The 18,114-nt window shown below is 51.5% G+C and overlaps 2 protein-coding genes across 3 annotated transcripts in view; one reads left to right on the top strand and one right to left on the bottom strand.

The window, feature by feature from the left end:
- The first annotated feature begins 4,576 nt into the window (after positions 1–4,576).
- On the top strand, positions 4,577–12,220 carry RASL10A (RAS like family 10 member A). Its single transcript, XM_061603025.1, has 3 exons — positions 4,577–4,792; positions 9,841–9,965; positions 11,950–12,220. The coding sequence occupies exons 1-3, from the start codon at positions 4,577–4,579 to the stop codon at positions 12,218–12,220; spliced, it is 612 nt and encodes a 203-aa protein (XP_061459009.1).
- GAS2L1 (growth arrest specific 2 like 1) overlaps positions 10,601–18,114 on the bottom strand; it is a 40,040-nt gene continuing 32,526 nt past the window's right edge. Inside the window, exons 6-7 of one of the 2 annotated variants that reach the window (XR_009759670.1) lie at positions 15,036–17,491; positions 10,601–10,654 (exon numbers count right to left, since the gene is read on the bottom strand). Coding sequence is in view for 1 of the 2 variants with exons in the window: in XM_061603023.1 (XP_061459007.1) it covers positions 15,892–17,491 (1,600 nt within the window). In the remaining variant the exon portion in view is untranslated. Of the gene's footprint in view, positions 10,655–14,882; positions 17,492–18,114 lie in introns of those variants that run through there. The other variant, XM_061603023.1, reaches the window with a different exon arrangement.

Consider the following 18,114-nt stretch of genomic DNA (forward strand, 5'->3'; position numbering starts at 1 on the left):
TTTAGAAGAGGATTAGGCACATTTATGCAGGATAAGGCTGTCAGTGGCTGCTATTGTTGTTGTTGTTATAGATACAAGGCAAGGCTAGTAGCCAAAGGATACTCTCAAAAATATGGATAAGACTACTATCAAACATTTGCTCCTGTAGTCGAACACACGGCCATCTGAACTCTTCTAAGTGTTGCTGCTAACAAGAAAATGCAGGTGGAGCACATGGATATAAAAACAGCATTCTTAATAATAATAATAATAATAGTGTGTATTGCCTGATCACCGTCTTCAGCAAAAGAGGTTTAAAGATGTTCTTAAAGTGAATCTAAAAAAATGTAACATGACCATCGCGAATGGGAAATCTTGGCCCATGAACATCCCAAATGGAGGTCGGCTATTATCAAAGGTGCAATGGACTTCGAAGAAGCACAAATACAGGGTGAACGGGACAAATGAGCTAAGCGGAAGGCACGCACGTCAAACAAATCCTCATTGCAACCATCTTCCATCTGGAAACCGATGTCCTCACTGTGGGAAGCTGTGTGGCTCCAGAATTGGCCTCCACAGTCACTTATGGACCCACCGTTAAAGACCTTATCTTGGAAGTCAATCTTGCTCGGCCACGAGTGAGCGCCAATGAATAACAACAACAACAACAAGGTTTATTAGTCACTTGATACCCGAAGGTCACCAAGCGACTTACACAATGTCAAAACAAAACAAATAAAACAGAATATAAAAACATAACAGTGAACAACAAGATAATAACAATGCACCTCCACAACAGCTATGTTCCAGCACCACAGTCTGAGGCAGACACCTCTGAATGCCGGTGGCCAGGAATTGCAGACAGGGAGAGTGCTGTCGCACTCGGGTCCTGCTTGCTGGCCTCCTAGAGGAGGCTTCCCAGTTGGCCACTGTGAGAAGAGGATGCTGGACTAGATGCACCACTGGCCAGGTCCAGCTGAAGGGCTCTTGCTTTATTCTTGCATTCTTAGATTTGCAGATATTAGACCGTAAGTGTGGGAGAGGGCGGTGGTGAGAGGGGCCTTCACCTCCCTGCCAGACTCTTCATTTCTCTGACGGGCTGAGGCAGGTGTTTGGAGCGCAAGGCTGGTTTGCTTTTATAGCTGTGGTAATTAAATCACTTCATTAACTGGGAGCCGGCTCCCCTACACGTTCCATTGTGTTGGGCCTCCGGAGCAGAGGGCAAATGCTGGAAGCTTGTCACAATTTCCCGGTAAAAACAGCTGGCTGGCATTGGGGATGTGAGTATTCCATGATTTTTCACCACAATTCGCTGTGTAAAAGAAACGCCAAGTAGAGTTTGGTTGCTGTGGTCCTTAGCTGGGCATTCAAAGACATCTGTCAGAGCAAACTGTGCTATAGATCAACGAAGGGTCAAACTACCACACACTTTCCCTGTCAATCTATGTTTCTTGGCATGGCTAGAAGTCTTGGGGGAGGGGAAGTCCCAATTAGCACTTAATAATTACTGGATGGCTTCATAATGTAATCATCAATGTCTGTACTTTTCCACATTTCATTTCTATCTGAATTCTCTGTTTGCAATTCTCTCTTCCCCTTCTGACATAAACACTTCACACATCAGATGGAAGGCACAATAGTCCACGGAAGCACATACCATAATCAATGTGTTAATCTTTAAGGTGGTGCAAGGCTGTAAGAGATTGACATGCTCAGGAACACAGGGATGCAGGAAGCTGCCTTATGCAGAGTCAAACCACTGCCCATTTAGCTCGGTGCCATCTATACTGACTGGTCATGTTTGTCTTCCAGGCCTACCTAGATATACCAGGAATCAGGGGTGTAGTCGTCCAGGGTCTCAGGGGAGCTTAGACCCCTTACTTTTTTGGGAGCAGGATCCCAGCAGAGTCCCTATGTCTCCAGTGTCGTATGAGCCAATCAGCATGAAAGAGGTGTGTGCTAGCCACTGAGAAGAGTCTTCTAACATGCTTCCTTGTCCTTTCCTGCTGATTGGAGCCAATCAGAGTGAAAGGAGATGAGTCAGCCATTGAGAATACTCTTTTCAGTAGCTAACTCTCTCCCCTTTTATGCTTATTTGCTTCTAGGGATGTCTGTTGTTGTGGGAGAAGGTGTTAACGAGGACCTCATCTTCAACCCAGCAGCAAAAAAGAGGGGGAAGGGGTATGGCTGTGACTATCATGAAAGGGACCCTGCACTTCTGAATTTGCCACTACACTAGTGCCAGGAATTGAACCTGGGACCTTCTGCATGCAAAGCAGATGACCTACCACAGAGCTACAGCCTTTCCCCTTACAAACAAAAGCTTACACACAGGAAAATATCCATAGACATTAACTTGGATGCAAATAAAGTATGGTGTAAACAAACCTAAAATGCCCCATTTTCCTGACAGATTGCAACATGCCCCTCTCTTTAAAAAAAGGGGGGGGGAATGTTCCTCTTTGAACAATTATTAAAAAGAAGCATTAAAATAAATTAAAATAAATTCAAGCACAATATTTCCACTGGGTAGAACAGCGGTTCCCAAACCTTTTTCCCCCCAAGGATCACTTGAAAATTGCTGAGGGACCATTAAATGATTTTTCTGCCTGTTGCAGCGATCATAATATACTGTGCTAAATGCTGAGGGTTTTAAATTGCATTTAAAGTGCCGCCCTGGGCTCCTGCTGGGAGGAAGGGGGGGGATATAAATCAAATAATAAATAAACAAACAAATACATAAATTTCAATTGCTTCTTTTATTTCTGACATTGCATTTTATTCCATTGCCCCCCTTCCCCTCACAAGGCTACGGTTCCCAGTTCTGTGAGGGGAACAGGGAGTTTCCGAACCCAGCTCCCAGCAGCCTTCACAAACCACACCTCCCAGGAGTCTCTGGAGGAAGCCAGGAGCGTTTAAAGCGCTGCAAGGGTGCTTTAAATGTAAAGCGCAGATGTGCCCCCCTCCCCCCCCCGTCTAACTTTCTGGCTCGTCAGCTGGACTCTGCTACGTGTCTAACTCGGAGGACGGGTTGCATTGTAGCCCTGAACTCTGAAGTCGCCTTTCTCTGCATCCCTGGGAAGTGGGGGAGGGGAGGGAGGAGAGAAGAGCACGGTACATGCTTGGGGATGTAATGCAACTCCCCCTCCGTCCCCTGCCTGCTCTTCCTACACCCAACCCTTCCTCCTCTTCTTCTCTCTCCGGCGCTGGATAATCTTCACCACCCGCCTTCCATCCTCCACCAACGAGCAGAGACACCTCCCCCGGCTCGCTTCCTCTCCTCCCCCCCCCCCCCGCCTCGCATTTCTCACGTGCTTGACCTCTCTCTCTCTCGACTAAGCAGAGCCGGTCTCTCTGCCGCAGATTGGCCCCCGGCGCCGAGGAGAGGGGCGGGCGAGCACGGCGCCCCGCGGCGCCCCTGTCCAGGGTGCTGAAAACGGAGCGATGCGCTCTGCTTCCCTTTCGGCGCTCGGGAAGGAGGCAGCCGCTGCAGACGAGAGCTTTCCCCGGGCCAAGATCTGCGGGCAAAGCGAGAGGCCAGCATGAGGACCAGGCGCCGCTGGAGCGAAGGCTGCTGCGGGCAGGCAGGAGCAGCGATGCCCGGCCGGCTGCGCACCGAGCGCCGCCGGTGCCAGCGCAGAGCCCTTCCGCGGAGGTCCCCTTGGCATTGCCGTCCTCAAGGTTGAGCGCCCTTTTGGAGCGAGGATCCAGAGCGGGCCAGAGCTGGAGTGAGAACTGTCCCGCGGTGGCTGCATCTCTGGCTCCCTCCCTCCCCAAATTTGGACAACTTCTCGCCTTCCTTTTGATGCTGATTTTGACTTAGTTTCTCTGGAGCGCACACGCTCAAAGCAAGGGGGGGGAAGCAAGAGGGGGCAAGCTCTCCGCCGGCACAGGAGCTGCCCTTCAGAGCAGTCCAATTCGGTTCGAGTTCGGAGGAAACGCGGCTCGCCACGGAGAGATCCCGAAGCGGCTGTCCTTCAAGCTCCGGTGGTTTCTTTCCCTCTCGATTTGGCGAGTTCATTTCTCGGGCGAAACGTTAAATCGCCTCCTTACCTGACGGCGGCTCAACCGGCAGCTTCCGTCCATGGGACAGAAGCTGGATTGGCGCGAACTCGGGGAGAGTTGGAAGGGTTTGGGGGATCTTTTCCTTTGGGGCAGCTGAAGAGGAAGAGGAGTAGCCGCGGGAGAGCCGGTTGAGCGGTTGTAGATGGGGAGGAGGGCCTTTCAGAGTAGGCAAACAAGAGTTGCAATGAATCCAGAGTCAAAGCAAAAGGTCTGATGTCTTTTATGATGACCAAATGAAATGAACAGCAAGCCAATCCAGTGCTGCAGAGAACTAATTTTAGACTCTCTGGACTTAATGGTCTGACAGCCTCTCCCTCACCGCCCCCGACCTAATTAATATTCCTTTAAAATGTGATAAGCCACCCCTGCAGTGTTTGTTTTTTGGGGGGGCTTCCTGCCCATTCTGCTGAATGGGGCCCTGCCCTCTGCCCGACGGTCCTTCGCCGAGGGCGCCTTCGGAGTCAACCTTCCGAGGGGTCGAGCTTGGCCGGACTGGGGCGCCTTGCGCTGTCCAGGGTGCTGAAACCAGACCATGGTGGAGACTCTGGCCGTGGCTGTTCTGGGAGCCCCTAAGGTGGGCAAAACAGCCGTCGTCCGCCAGTTCTTGTACCACGACTTTACAGAGACCTACAGCCCAACGAAGCGCCGCTGTACCTACAGGCCCTCTGTCGTTTTCAACGGGAGCATGTATGACCTGAAGATCATGGATGTGCCTCACTTAACGGCTTTCCCAGCCAACAGCTCTCAGGTGGGTTCTGGCCTCTCCACCTCCCCACCCCTCCCTTGCCCCCCAATTCATCCCGAGCACCTGTAGTACAGTACGACGAACTTTGGGAATGATGAACTTTTTTTCTTTTTGCATGCACTTGTGCAGGTGAACAGCAGGTCACTGGTGGCATACTGGACTGCTATCAGATTGATTTGTTTTTTTTAAACCCAGGGCTGTTTCTAATTGGGTTGGTTTCTGTTGGTGTAAGTATCTACAGGCTTCCGAGTGCAAGTGTGTGTGTGTTAGGTATGATGGAAACACCCAGCACATCGCTGAACCCTGGAATTCGCTCCCACAAGAGGTGGTGATGTCCTTTAGCTTGGAAGGCTTTAAAAGACGATTAAGCAAAATCATACAGGATAAGGCTATCAATAGCTGGTATAGCACAGTGGGGAAGAGAGCCTGGCTGGGAGTCCAGAGTCTGTGAGTTCCAATCCCCGCTCGTGTCTCCTGGGTGTCAAGGGCCAGCTAAAGATCACCCCCACAGGGAGTAGCTCAGGGGTTATGTGCCCTGCCACCTGTGCAGCCGTGGGCAAGCTAACCCAAGGAGCCCAGTTGCCCCCCAGCTGGCACTTGTGGACAAGGAAGGGGCTGGCTTGTGCAGCTGTGGCAAGGTGAGCAGGCCCTAGCCAGCTGGGGAGGACTAGCTTCAGAGGGAGGCAATGGTAAAAACCCCTCTGAATACCGCTTACCATGAAAACCTTATTCATAGGGTCACCATAAGTCAGGATCGACTGAAGGCAGTCCCACTCCAAGGCTATCAACTGCTACAAGCCACAATAGCTATGTTAGGCCTCCACTGATGAAGCCAGTGTGCCTCTCAATGCCCATTACTGGGAACTGCAGATGAGGACAGTGCTGTGACCCTCCTCAAGTCCTGCTCGGGGGGCTCCCCAGAGGAAAGGCCTTGCTGGCTGGGCCATGGGTCAGGATGATGGGAGGGGCAGTCCCACAACATCTGGAGGGGCACAGGCTCCCCACCCCTGGCCTACACTGACTGGCAGCAGCCTTCCAGGGCTTCAGGCAGGGGAACATTCTGAGCCCTACCTGGAGATGCCACTGGGGATTGAACTTGGGACCTTCTGCGCACAAGGCGGGTGCTCTGCCACTCAGCTCCAGCCCCAGACAGTGCTGAGTCAGACCCATTGTCCCATCTAGCTCAGTATCTTCAACACTGACCGGCAGCAGCTCTCCAGGATTTCAGGCAGGGGTCTCTCCCAGCCCTACCTGGTGATGCCAGGGATGGAACCTTCTGCATGCAAAGCGGGTGCTCTGCCCGGTACTGAGCCACTGCCTTTCCCTGTAGGAGCGTAGGAAGGTGCCTTATCCTAAGACAATCTACCCCAGTGCTGTCTGCTCTGACTGGCAGCATCTGCCCAGGGTCTCAGGCAGGGAGTCTTTCCCAACCCAACCTGGAGATGCCATTTGGGCATTGAACTGGCAACCTGCTGCATGCAAAGCAGATGCTCTAGGCCCTGCACTGTGGCTCTTCTCTGCTGGAGCATGTGTGAGCGAAGTCTGGGGAAATCTTGGAAGCCAGAGGTGTGGCTGAAGAAGCTGCCATTTGCTTCCAAGTGGGGCTTGCAGTGCCCTCCGTGCCTCCTTGCTGCTCTCCATAACTAGCAGAAGTCAGGCAAAATTGTGCAGGAAGTGTAACAATGGCTGTCGAGCTGCAGGGGATTTGGCTGCCAGTCCAAAATAAAAAATAAAAAATAAACTTTTGAGCACAATTCTCCCATTTTTTGCACTTTCCTCCAGGGCACATGCTGCTTCTCAAAGCTTTCCACTCCGGCTTTTAGAATTCCTTAAATAGTAAGTCGGAGTGAAGAATTGTGTTGCCTGCTGATAAAAATGTAGGCTGAAAAAAAGCACACAACATGACAGATTGCCCAGCTTCACTTAGAGGCAGCATGTGGTGTGTGTGTGTGGGGGGGGTCAGGCCGGAAGCAACAAAGGGGAGGAATAAAGAGAGAGCTGTCTGCAAAGGGTGGCGGGAGCCAGATTAACAATATCTTGACGACAGACCAAGGTCCGACAGACCAACATTTTTTCCAACTGAGGGCCACATTCCCTTGTGGACAACCTCCCGAGGGCCGCATGCCAGTGAAGGGTGGCACCAGAGGCACAAAGAGGCAGAGCCACTGATGTCACTCTTCCATTTGCACAGCAGGTTACCTTCCAGTCCTGCAAAAGTAAGCGGTTTACATGCACACAGGCGTCTCCCCAACCTGGCAAGGAAAAGGCGTCATCATGGTCCTGTTATGCTGTGTGTAGTTGTGTTGCTTAATTTCGTTTAAAAGCAGCACCACAGCAGCAGAGAGTAACAGCAGATGTTGAAATGCGAGTGTGCCAGCGAGTGCATGCGTTTGCCTAAGAAAGCAGGCTTTTACCCTGCAACAGCATCACTGAGACTGGAGACTTAGTAAAATAAGAAAAGCTACTTTATTTAGAGAAATACATAGTAGATAGAAAAGGCATACCTAGTTCTAACTAACTAGCTAAGTTGGAGGCATAATGCCCAGGTGCGGGAGTTAGCCCCATGCTCAGAGAGAGAGCAGAGACAAAGGGATGTCTCCTCTCTCCTGGACAGCTGGAGGACAAAAGGAATGGAAAGGGTAGAAGGAGGAGGGGCAGGTAAGCTTCCCTAAAGGCGTCACAGTCTAGCGACAGAAGGAAGTCAGTCAGAGCATCACAGGTAAAAGGTAAACAAGCCTGTCCATCTGAAGGACCCTAGCTCTATCTTCCTTCTGGAGCTTAAACAAAAGAACAAGACAGGAGTTGCTCTTGCCCCACTTCCAACAGGTCCAAGGGAACATTTCAGGCAAGCAAAAGCATTCAAGGAGGGCACGGAGCAGGCAGTGGAGCTTGGTACCCTTGGGCAGATGGGGAAGTGCCCCACGATCCTCACTCTGCCTCCAGCCAGCCCCCACCTGACTGCTTCCTGGCTTACATCCAGTGCTTCTGGTGGCCCTCTGTCTGCTTCCTCCTCCCTAGTGTCATAGAATTTGGCAAAGACGAGGAAAGGGACAAGCTAGAATTAGCAGGCTCTGCCTGCCGTGGGCTCTGGCTCCACCTGTCATTGGCCCTGGCTCTGCTTGTCATTGGTTCTGTCTCTGCCTACTGTTGGGCTCTCTGCCTTCCACCCTACCAGTCCCAATGGGTGCCAGGCACCACTGGGAATGGGACAGGTGAAGGGATGGCCTGGACAGATATGAGAGACAGCCTTTGGGCAAGACGACATGACAACACGTCCTTGTCTCTCTGTCTCTCTCCACCAACACCAACAGCCCAGTTTCGTGGCATTTTATTATTACTATGTAAGTTTAAAATAGATGCTTTGTTTTCATCACCTCCTCTGCACTTCAGAAAGCTGCTAATTGTGTTTCTCTGTTGACTTCAGTCGATACTGAGGGCCTGGCTGCATTTAGCAGGAGACAGAACAGAAAGGAAATCTAAATACGGAGATGAACACTGCTTACAGATTTAAAGGGAGATCTGCCTTGCTCCGCCCACATTTGCCTCTGGCTCCGCCCACCACTGGCATGGGCAGAAGGGGTCCAGAGGGTGGCAACACAGGAACAGGCCTTTTCAGTGGTGACTCCCCAGTGGTGGAACACTTTCCCTAGGGAAGTGCGCCTGGCACCACTATTATCGACTTTCAGATGCCAGGCAAACATCTACCCGCCATCTGATTTTTGAACTGGGATCCTGTGGCATGATGAGGGTACCCCAGCCTATTGTGGTGCTCTTTTGGAAGGGTGGGGGGTAGGATTCATCCTTTCCATCATATTGTGGGTTGAGCACTTGTAGCAAATGTGGGGGAGGAAGGGCAAAATATAAATTTGATAATAAACAAATAAAAAACAAATAAATAATGTAGTAGTAGTATTCTTTGATGTTGTTTTAGATGTTTGTATTTTTGCAAGTGTAAGCCGCTTTTAGGCATTTTATGTTGTAAGCCATGAATGAATGTAATTAACAGTAGTAGTAGTAGTAGTAGTAATTTGCTGCCACAAGAGGCAGTGATGGCCACCAACTTGGGTGACTTTAACAGAGGATTAGACACATTTATGGAGGAGAAGGCGATCAGTGGCTACTAGCCACGATGGCTATTGCTCTACCTGCATGGTTGAATACCATTTGCTGGAAACTGCTGGCGGGGAGAGCACTCTTGCACTCAGGTCCTGTTTTCACGGCTTCTCTCTGGGGCATCTGCTTGATCACTGTAAGAATGGGCGGCTGGATTAGACAGGCCCCCTTTTGCCTGCTCCAGCTTCCGGGCTCTACTGCGGCTCTTGTGCCATGTTCTACCTCTGCTGGCAGGGGCCATGTGCCTCCGAATGCCAATTGCTGGGCATTCCAGGTGAGGCGACTGCTGCTGTGCTCAGGTCCTACCTGTGGGCTCCCCAGAGGCATCTGAGAGAATGAGACTCGTGAGCTGGAAAAGGTTCCCTACCCATGCTCTGTCTGGGTACAATTTGGAGGGCTTCTGCCTTGCATGCAGGAGATCCTTCTAGGAGGAAGGGCAGGATAGGAATTGAATGAATGAATAAGGTCCCAGGTTCAAACCTCGACATCTCCAGGCAGGGCCTGGAAAGATCTCTGAAACCCCGAAGAGCGGCTGCCAGTCAGTGCGGATATTGCAGAGTTAGATGGACCAAGGGGTCTAACTCAGTATGAGGGAGCTTCCAAACCTCCCTCTCAGCTCCTCTCTTGGGGAACTTCCAAAAGGCCGTCTTACTGAGAATTCATTCTGATCTGTTGGCAGGGAGATTGTCAAAGCAAACTTTATCCACCGTGTCTTCCCATCACTTCCTTCATTGCAGAAACTCTGATCTTTTGGGGAAGACAGCTTGTTGTACAAGGCCACCCAATCCACTTTAATGAGACCACCTGAATTTGCCAGCATACAATTGAATCCACCCCCAACATAGTGACAGTCTGGTAGCCCTCTCAGAAGTGTAACAATGTCCCTCACTGTTGCACCAAGTTTTCCATATTTTCTTCTCCCCCTCTCCCTAAATCAGGAGTGGTCAGACCTCAAATCCCGAGGGTTGAGGAACACGGATGCCTACATACTTGTGTATGATATCTGCAGCCCTGAGAGCTTTGAATACGTGAAAATGATCCGTCAGCAGATACAGGAAAACAGGTGAGCATAAGGTCTGGGAGAGAGGGTTTAGGGCAGGGATGGGCTCAGAAGTTTTGCTCTTTCCACCGGATTGAGGCCGAGGTCTTCAGCCCACTCCTTTTCTGAGTAAGCCCCGGTTAATTCAGCGGGATTTTACTTCTGAGTAAATGCACCACAGACACACATGGTACGTGCGCAAGGAAGGGCTTGGGCAGGTCGAATAGGATTTTTCTCTTCTGCATTTCCAGAACTTCCTTCCCTTTGCAAAATGCATTTCCTACAAGCGGAGATGGGCCCATTTGTCAATGTCACTTTCTGAGTTTTCCGATCTTCAAGTCTCCCACATTTTCACATCCGTTTGCGATTCGTTGATTTACTTATTTTAAAAATCCTCATGAAAATTCACCATCATGTTAGTGCAAATGCCTAATCAATATACACATTTTTGTACGAGCCTTTGCCTAATATACACAATCGTGCAAAGCAGTTTCCCCTATAAGAATGCATTTCTGCATGTGGTTTTCACCAATATATGCATGTTTATGCACACTTTAATATAGCCAATTTTTTGAGCACGTTACTTGGCTGGAGAATCGCTTTGCGAAATTCAGAGAAGTACAAATTTCAAAAGACAGCTGTGTTCCAGTTTCAACCCAGAGCCTCTTTGAGCATATTGACAAGTCAGGCTGCAATCTGGATTCTAGCTTCATCTTTTTCAAAGAGAGAGAGAGAGAGAGAGAGAGAAAGCCACAAAGCCTCAATTAAGATAATTAGGATAAAAGGGCAGGAGTATTAATGTTTAAAAACAAATCTGTCTTCCATCATTTTGACTGCTGGCTCAAAATCCTCAAACAACTATAAAAGTGCCAATTTTTAATTTATGTTTGTGGATAATGACAGGCTGCAATACTAACTCCACTTACATGGGAGTAAACCCCATTGAATTCAATAGAATTTACTTCAAAGCAGGCATGGTTCAGGTTACAGCTGAAGTTTAAAGATTTTGCTTAGGGCTTGCTGTTTCTTAAAGCAGGCATTCTGCACTCGTGCAAAAGAGCCACAGAGTGTGGCAACGGGGAGAGAAATAATAATCTCACATTTTCTCCTTAAAAGAAAGAGAGAGAGAGAGCAAAGCTTCTACCCCGCATGCCTGTGCTTGAAAGATGTAGGAAACACATGACTAAGGTTGCAGTTCAAAACATGTCTACTCAGAAGTAAGCTCCATTGGGTTCAACAGGACTTGCTCCCAGCTAAGTGTGTATTGGATTGCAGCCTGAGTCTCTGCAAACTGAGGTTGAGTTGGATTTCCAACAGTCAGGAGATGAGTCTTTGGTGCTCTGCATAGCCTATTGGTCCTCAACATAACCAAGAAAATAAAGTATGTAGATAAAGGAAATTTATGCAAAATTGTGAAATTTCTACAGGGTGCAGAACATAGATGCAGAATTTCATATTTCAGCGCAGGGACCTCATAGCTGTTTATTTTGCCAGTAAACCTTCCCATCTCCCTCCGTGATCTCCCAGGATGCTTTTCTTCTTGATATTGCTGTGCAATCCTAACCATGTCCACGCGGAAGTAAGTCCCTTGATTGAACTGAGTGGGGCTTACTCCCAGGTAAGCAGGGCTAGGACTGCGGCCTAAAAGAGCCCAGTCCTCCTCAGATTGACACTTTCAATTATTCAGTTAATTGAATGGTGAGGAATGTTCCCCAACCTGGTGCCCGCCAGATGTTTTGGACTGCAACTCCCATCAGCCCCAGCCAGCATGACCATTTTGGACTACAAGTCCCATCAGCCTCAGCTGGCATGGCCATTTTGGACTACAACTCAGCTGTGCTGACTGTGTCTGATGGGAGTTGTAGGCCAAAAAACTTCTGGAGAGCCCCAGGTTGGGGAAGGGATTTTTATTTTTGTCCAGCAACTCAGAGTTCAGGGCCTGTGCACTGCTCTCGTCTTCTCTCTGTGCTCTGTGACTCTTTGGATTCCTTTCCCCCATCTTCCCTAGGATGGGTAGCGCCGGTGAAGTCCCCATCATCGTGGTGGGGAACAAACGGGACCAGCAGAGGCAGCGCTTCATGCCCCGGCAGACCCTCTCGGCGCTCGTCAAGAAGAGCTGGAAGTGTGGCTACATGGCGTGTTCAGCCAAATACAACTGGCACATCCTCCTTCTCTTTAAGGAGCTGCTGGGCAGCGCCTTGGCCCACGGCTGCAAGAACAACCACTGTGCTGTGCGCCTCCAGGGGGCGCTGCATAGGGACAGGTGCAGCCTCATGTGACGAGACCCTGCTGGCCACAAGGGGGGCCACACACTCCCCCATGGGGCTCTTCCAAAAGCTTGGAGCTTTGGAGTGGTGGGCAGGTCAGAGCCACGCCCAGCTGGCCACCAGATCCACGCTCACGGTAGCCCCTTGAAATTGCTGGGCATTCGCTCTTGCCCCCAGATGCAGCCTTTTAGCGTGAGACACGGTGTGGCAACCGCCTCGGGGCCTATGATGCTGCTAAATCAGGGGCAGGGAACCTTTAACCCTCCAAGACAGAGGAGACCGGTGGCTCCAACATCAGTGGGGCAGAAAATCCACTCTGGATTTCAGTCCAAATGGTCAGGGAGTTGTCCAAGGTGCTGAAAGACCAGGGAACCCGTTCTGCAACTTTTGCCTTCTCAGGAATTTATCACGAGATGTCCCCGGCCAGGACTGTCCTCAAGAGCACAATCCTGGACGCCACCTTCAATGATAACCTGGAAAGACTGACATCTTCACAGGTTAGGGAAGTGGAAGAATTGATACAAGATGCTCCCAGCCCCACAAGGACAGGTCAGCTTAGTGAGTCACTTTCATTTTGGGGTGGAAAGGTGCTTGTTTTGGACTCAACGGTTGCCAATGTGGACCACTGGGAGGAATCAATGTCCTAGCACAGGTCTAACTTGTTGAGGACTAGCTTCTCTTTACCCCATCACTGTCTTATCAGGCTAACTGTGGAGAACCTCTAGCCCTCCAGATGTTGGTGAACTACAACTCCCATCAACCCTGGCCTGGGGCTGATGGGAGTTGTAGTTCTCAACATCTGTAGGGCCAAAGGGTCCCCACTCCTGTGTCAGACATTTGTTGGCTAGGAGAGACTGTTTGGCTTGCTTTGAATTTTATTTTATTTGTTAAGTATCGCAGAGGTGCTCTTAGTATCTGAGGAAGGATGGGAAAGGTCGTATCAGAAGTCCTGCTTTTCTCTTCCCCTTTCCCACCCTCCCTGGGGAGGGCACCGGCACGGTTTCCCCACTGACCAGAGGCTACACCACACTGGGGTCTCCCACCAACATACCCAGCGGGGACTGGTGCCTCTGAATATCACAGGGACAGTGAATCTGCTCCGGGTTTTAGTCTGAACTCGCAAGGAGCTGTCCAAGGTGCTGGAATCACATTGGACAGCTCCTTGAGAGCACCTTGGAGAGCTCCTTGAAACCTGGAGTGGATTCCACTACCCCACTTACATTCTGAGCCGCCGTCTCCGCTGCATTCACCTTTCCAAGGCATCAATCATGTCAGCGCAGTTTGTTTTAACAGAGTTCCCAAGTAAGGGCTAACCCTCTCAGTTGTGAAATTCTGGGTTACATATATAAAGCAATCTCAACCAGGCATAGTTTGATGTTTTGCTTGCAAATTGTGATGCGTTTCTGTTTGGACAGGGCACAAAGAGATGAGACGTGGCAGCAGGCAGTGTGCCCTCCCCAGTGCCCCAGAGTGGGGGAGCAGAGAAGGGTGATGGAACTGCCCCCAGCCCGCTGCTTTCGCTCTCGCCCAGTGCGGTCAAACATGCAGGGCACATGTGCTCTTTGCACAACACTTAATGAGCTTGTGGAACTGCCCTCCACAAGGTGTGGCGGCACGCTTACAAAATAAGGGGTTGCATGCCACTACGTCCTACTCAGAGTAGACCCACCAAAACCAATGAACCTCAGCCAGTCCTGTCTATTCACTTTAATGGATGTACTCTGAGTAGGGCTAGCACTAAATACCATCCCCGATTCATTCATACAGATCTATTAAAAATTCTTTCTGTGGCTCCCAGTGTTTTGTGACAGGCCATGCCCCAATGGCAACAATTTTGTGGCAGGCCACGTCCCCCTCCCACGGCAGCCATTTTGCAACAGGCATGCTCCACATTTTCTCAAAGGCCTCACAAAGGGTGGGGACCTTTACCGTTAAGCTGTGGCAGCCCAAATCAACCCTCCTTGTTCAGAGGCAGTATGCAAGAGAGGATGGGCAATGCCTTCAGGCCCTATTTTAAGCTTTCTATAGGCAACTGGCCAACCCAGGTGGATACAAGACTCACCACAACAACAGCCATCCGTAGGAGCGAATCAGCATGAAAGGAGAATGTTAGCTACTGAGAAGAGTCTTCTCAATGGTTGACTCGCCTCCTTTCACTCTGATTGGTTCCAATCAGCAAGAAAGGACAAGGAAGCATGTTAGAAGACTCTACTCAGTGGCTAAGACTCCCCTTTCATGCTGATTGGCTCCTAGGGATGCTGGAGACATAGGGGCCCTGCTGGGACCTGGCTCCAAAAAAAGTAAAGGGTCTGAGACCCCCCCAAGTCCATGGATGATGACACCCCTGCTCCCCATCACTCTTGACCACTGGCCACGCTCGGCTGGGGCTAATGGGTGATGCCGTTCAGCAACATCTGGAGGGTGACAGGTGAGCCATCTGTGCTCTAGGACTGTCCCCAACCTAGTGCCCTCCAGATGTTGTCAGACACCAAGTCCTAGCAGCCCCAGTGGTCAGCATGGCCAATGGTCAGGGCCAATGGGAACTGTAGTCCAATGATATCTGAAGAAGATCATGATTGCTCTCCCTGGCCTAGAGCAAGGGGGGATTAAAACACACACATACACACAATAAAGTCAGAGAGACAAACAGCATGATTTGTCTTTTTTCCTTTTTTTACTTTCTGGATTCCGAGATCTCATAAGTCAGTTCAATTAGCTACATTCGTGGGGTCGGGAGGCGGGCACTCTACGGGAAGCAGCGCTCAGGAAACGAGCAGACCTGCTCCGCATTTATTTATATAAATATGCATAGATTATTTAAACACACCTGCAGTACATCACGGCAGGGCCAGCGGGGAACCTCATTGGCCCAGATCCCAGGAGACCGAGCGAGTCCAGCTGAAGAGGAATTCATGTGCAAGACTTCATCCAGACCCTTGCTCTCCAAAAGTGTGACTTGTTAAAACAAAAAAGAAAGATAATCTGCAAAAATAGAAGCTTGAAGGAAACGCCATCGCATAGTGGGGAGTCACACTGTCTCTCTGTGTGTGTTTGTAACCCTCATCCTGTGAATGCTACCTCCCCCCAATTATCACTATTTGCAAGACTGCAAGGGTCTCCATTATACCACTAGGCTTCCTTCTCAAAACGCCTCCAAAGGGTGGCCCAAAATCAAGCTGAAATTGCCAGTCAAATAAGAGACAAACACGAGGTGGAGAGGTCAAAAGTGCTACTCGATTTGGAAGACTAAGGGAGGTGGTGGGAGTTGGGAAGATGCACAAACCCAATGGAAGAGTTGGACTACGGTAGGCCAATGCGAGTCAGTATTGGCTCCAAAGCCAAGGCCATCTCAGAAGTTTCCTTCTGCATTCTCCAGTGTCCAAGGACTTTCCCCTGAAAGCATGTCACGCACACACACCATACAAAATGAAGCTGCGATAAAGCCATGCCACTCTGCAGCCTCGGTTTAAAGTAAACCCAAAAGGAAAGGACGGCCTTTGACATTAAAGGCATCCCCTACCTTCACCCCCCTTCCCAAAAAATATCTTTTCGGAACAGCAGCAATATCAAGGGTCACAAAAGGAACTGAGTCGTAGGCAGAGCGGGGAGGAGGGATGGGCAACTGACGCAGCTGCAGCATCCGGCAGGCAGAGAGCATGGGCAGTGCTCTCCAGCACCCCTTCTCATGCCCACGTGCCCTCATCGTCCACCCCCGACTCTGCCGGGCCCTCGGGAGGTTCCACAAAGAGGACATTGTGGAAGGCTGCCCAGGGCCTGTGCTCTGAAGGGTGATTTGAAGGGCTGTCCTTGGGCAAGGCAGGCCCCGCGGCCTTGTAGCTGAGGGGAGTGGGGATCTTGGAGGGTGCCTTGTCTGGCTGGGAGTCGGTGCGGGGCTTGGTCTGAGGACGCAGCTTGAGCTTGTAGATGGAAGGCACACGGTCGGGTTTCTTCAGGGACAACTTTGGCCTGAGCAGGACTTCCTCGGGGGGAGGGCCTCCCGGGGATCCCTGGAGGGGCTCGTGGGGCGAAGAGCCCAGGTCTGCCTCGGCAGCCACCAGCTCCACAGCGCCCCACGGGCTGTCCACCAGGGGCTCAGGGAGTTCCACCCCCTCCTGAACCTCCTGAGGGTCGTTCAAGCCTACGTAGTAGTTGCTCTCGTCCGAGGAGCTGGACAGGGCCGGCTTCCTCCACCGCGCGGCTCGCTCCAGAGCCACGGGCGAGTCCCAGAGGTCGCAGACATCCGCAGAGCCGTTATGGAAGTTGGGGTTCACGGTGCCCGCTTCGGAGGCCCAGGGCCTCTGGGAGGCGGGGTTCTTTTTGGGCTCGTCCTTCACCTCGGCTGGGAAGCCGTGCTTGCTGAAGAAGTTGAGGGAGGAGGAGGACGAGCTGGAGGAGCAATAGGCGGAGTCGGCAGCCCCTTGATCCGGGGTGGTTTGCAGGAGCCGAGGGCCATCGCAGGCCCGGCCCAGAGGCTCCACCTGCTGCTGCTCGCCGTCCTCCTCTAAGCCCATCATTTGGGAGTTGGCCAGAAACTCTTCTTCCAGCCGCCGGTAGAGCTGCTGCTCCTGGCTCGGGTCCAGGCGCAAGGGCGTCCGGAAGGTGTGGGCCATGGCCTCCAATTCCTGCCCCAAGCTGTCCAAGGGCTGCCGGGAGTGCCAATTCTCCCTGGATGAAGGCTGCCTCGGGGCCCCACATGGTCCCGTCAAAGGTAGCTGCCGCTGCCTCTGTGAGCCTGGAGCTGAGGGGGGCTCTGTCGTTTTCGTGGCAGGGAGAGATCCTCTGCGATTGGAGAGTGCCGGGCTCCTGGACCCCACTGGAGCTCCTGCAACCCACCTTGCTGGGCTCTTGGTCCTGGGGGTGTTTCTTCCAGAGCCTCCTGGCTTCTGTTTCGGTTCTTCGGCTCGCGCCCAGGAGTGCTGCCCGTCCTTACCTCGGCTGATAACTAGCACAGGCTCCCTGGTGGGCCGCCCCTGGCTGCGGGCCCTGGGGCGTGGGCTCTGCACCACCAGCTTGCTATGCCCGTTGGACAGCCGGGGACGACCCCGATCTTCTACCTCGGTCCTCCTGGGCCCCGGCGAGGGCCGCGGCAAGCCCACCCGGTCTCGTGACTGACTGCGGCTCGCCGGCTGCCTCTTTGGACTGGGGTGGGTCTGCAGGCCTGCCCCTCCGCCAGGGCGCCTCGTTGGCTCCTTCCTGAGACCCAGGCTGCTTCCCAGGGTGCCACTTTGCACGGAGGAAGCCGAGGAATCACTGTCTCCGGAAAGACGCCGAGCTCTGGGGAGCCTGGAGCAGAGGAAAGGGAATAATAAATATGACGACGACGATGCATTCAATGATCTCTGGCCGCAGATGGGCGAGTTTTAACGCGCAATGGAGGAATCCAACCCAACGGCCGCGCTGGTGGAAACTCGTTCCGCAACAGACTGTTACGCAATCTGTTGCGCAACAAAATTACCAGCAAGCTCTTTCTGGGTTCTCTTGCGCAACAACGGTCTGCTGGTGCAAAACATTTCCCCCGAGGAACGAGCATACCACTAAATGACTTTAGTTTAGCGCTATATTGGATGCAACCTATTCTCACCATTATCATAATCACAGCACTCTGCATTTATGGTAGAACTTCTTCCACACAGTGCCAGAATTGCAGGTTGCATACATTTCCTCGGTTGTCCTTACAATCCCCCTGTAGGGTAGTCCAGTATTATTGTCTCTGTGCTGCAAACTGAAGGAGGGAGGCATAGGAGGGAGTAAACCCCCTCCCCCCACTGAGACTATAACTAAGGAAGATTTGAACCTGGGACATCCTGGTTTATAATCAACACTCTCAGCCAGGGACGTTGTCTGGGAACAGCCCAAGGGTCTCAAGGCCACAGGGTATCTGGGTTCACTGCAAGGCACAGATGAGA

The sequence above is a fragment of the Rhineura floridana genome, chromosome 19, assembly GCF_030035675.1.
Source record: "Rhineura floridana isolate rRhiFlo1 chromosome 19, rRhiFlo1.hap2, whole genome shotgun sequence".
In the NCBI taxonomy this organism is placed as follows: Eukaryota; Metazoa; Chordata; class Lepidosauria; order Squamata; family Rhineuridae; genus Rhineura; species Rhineura floridana.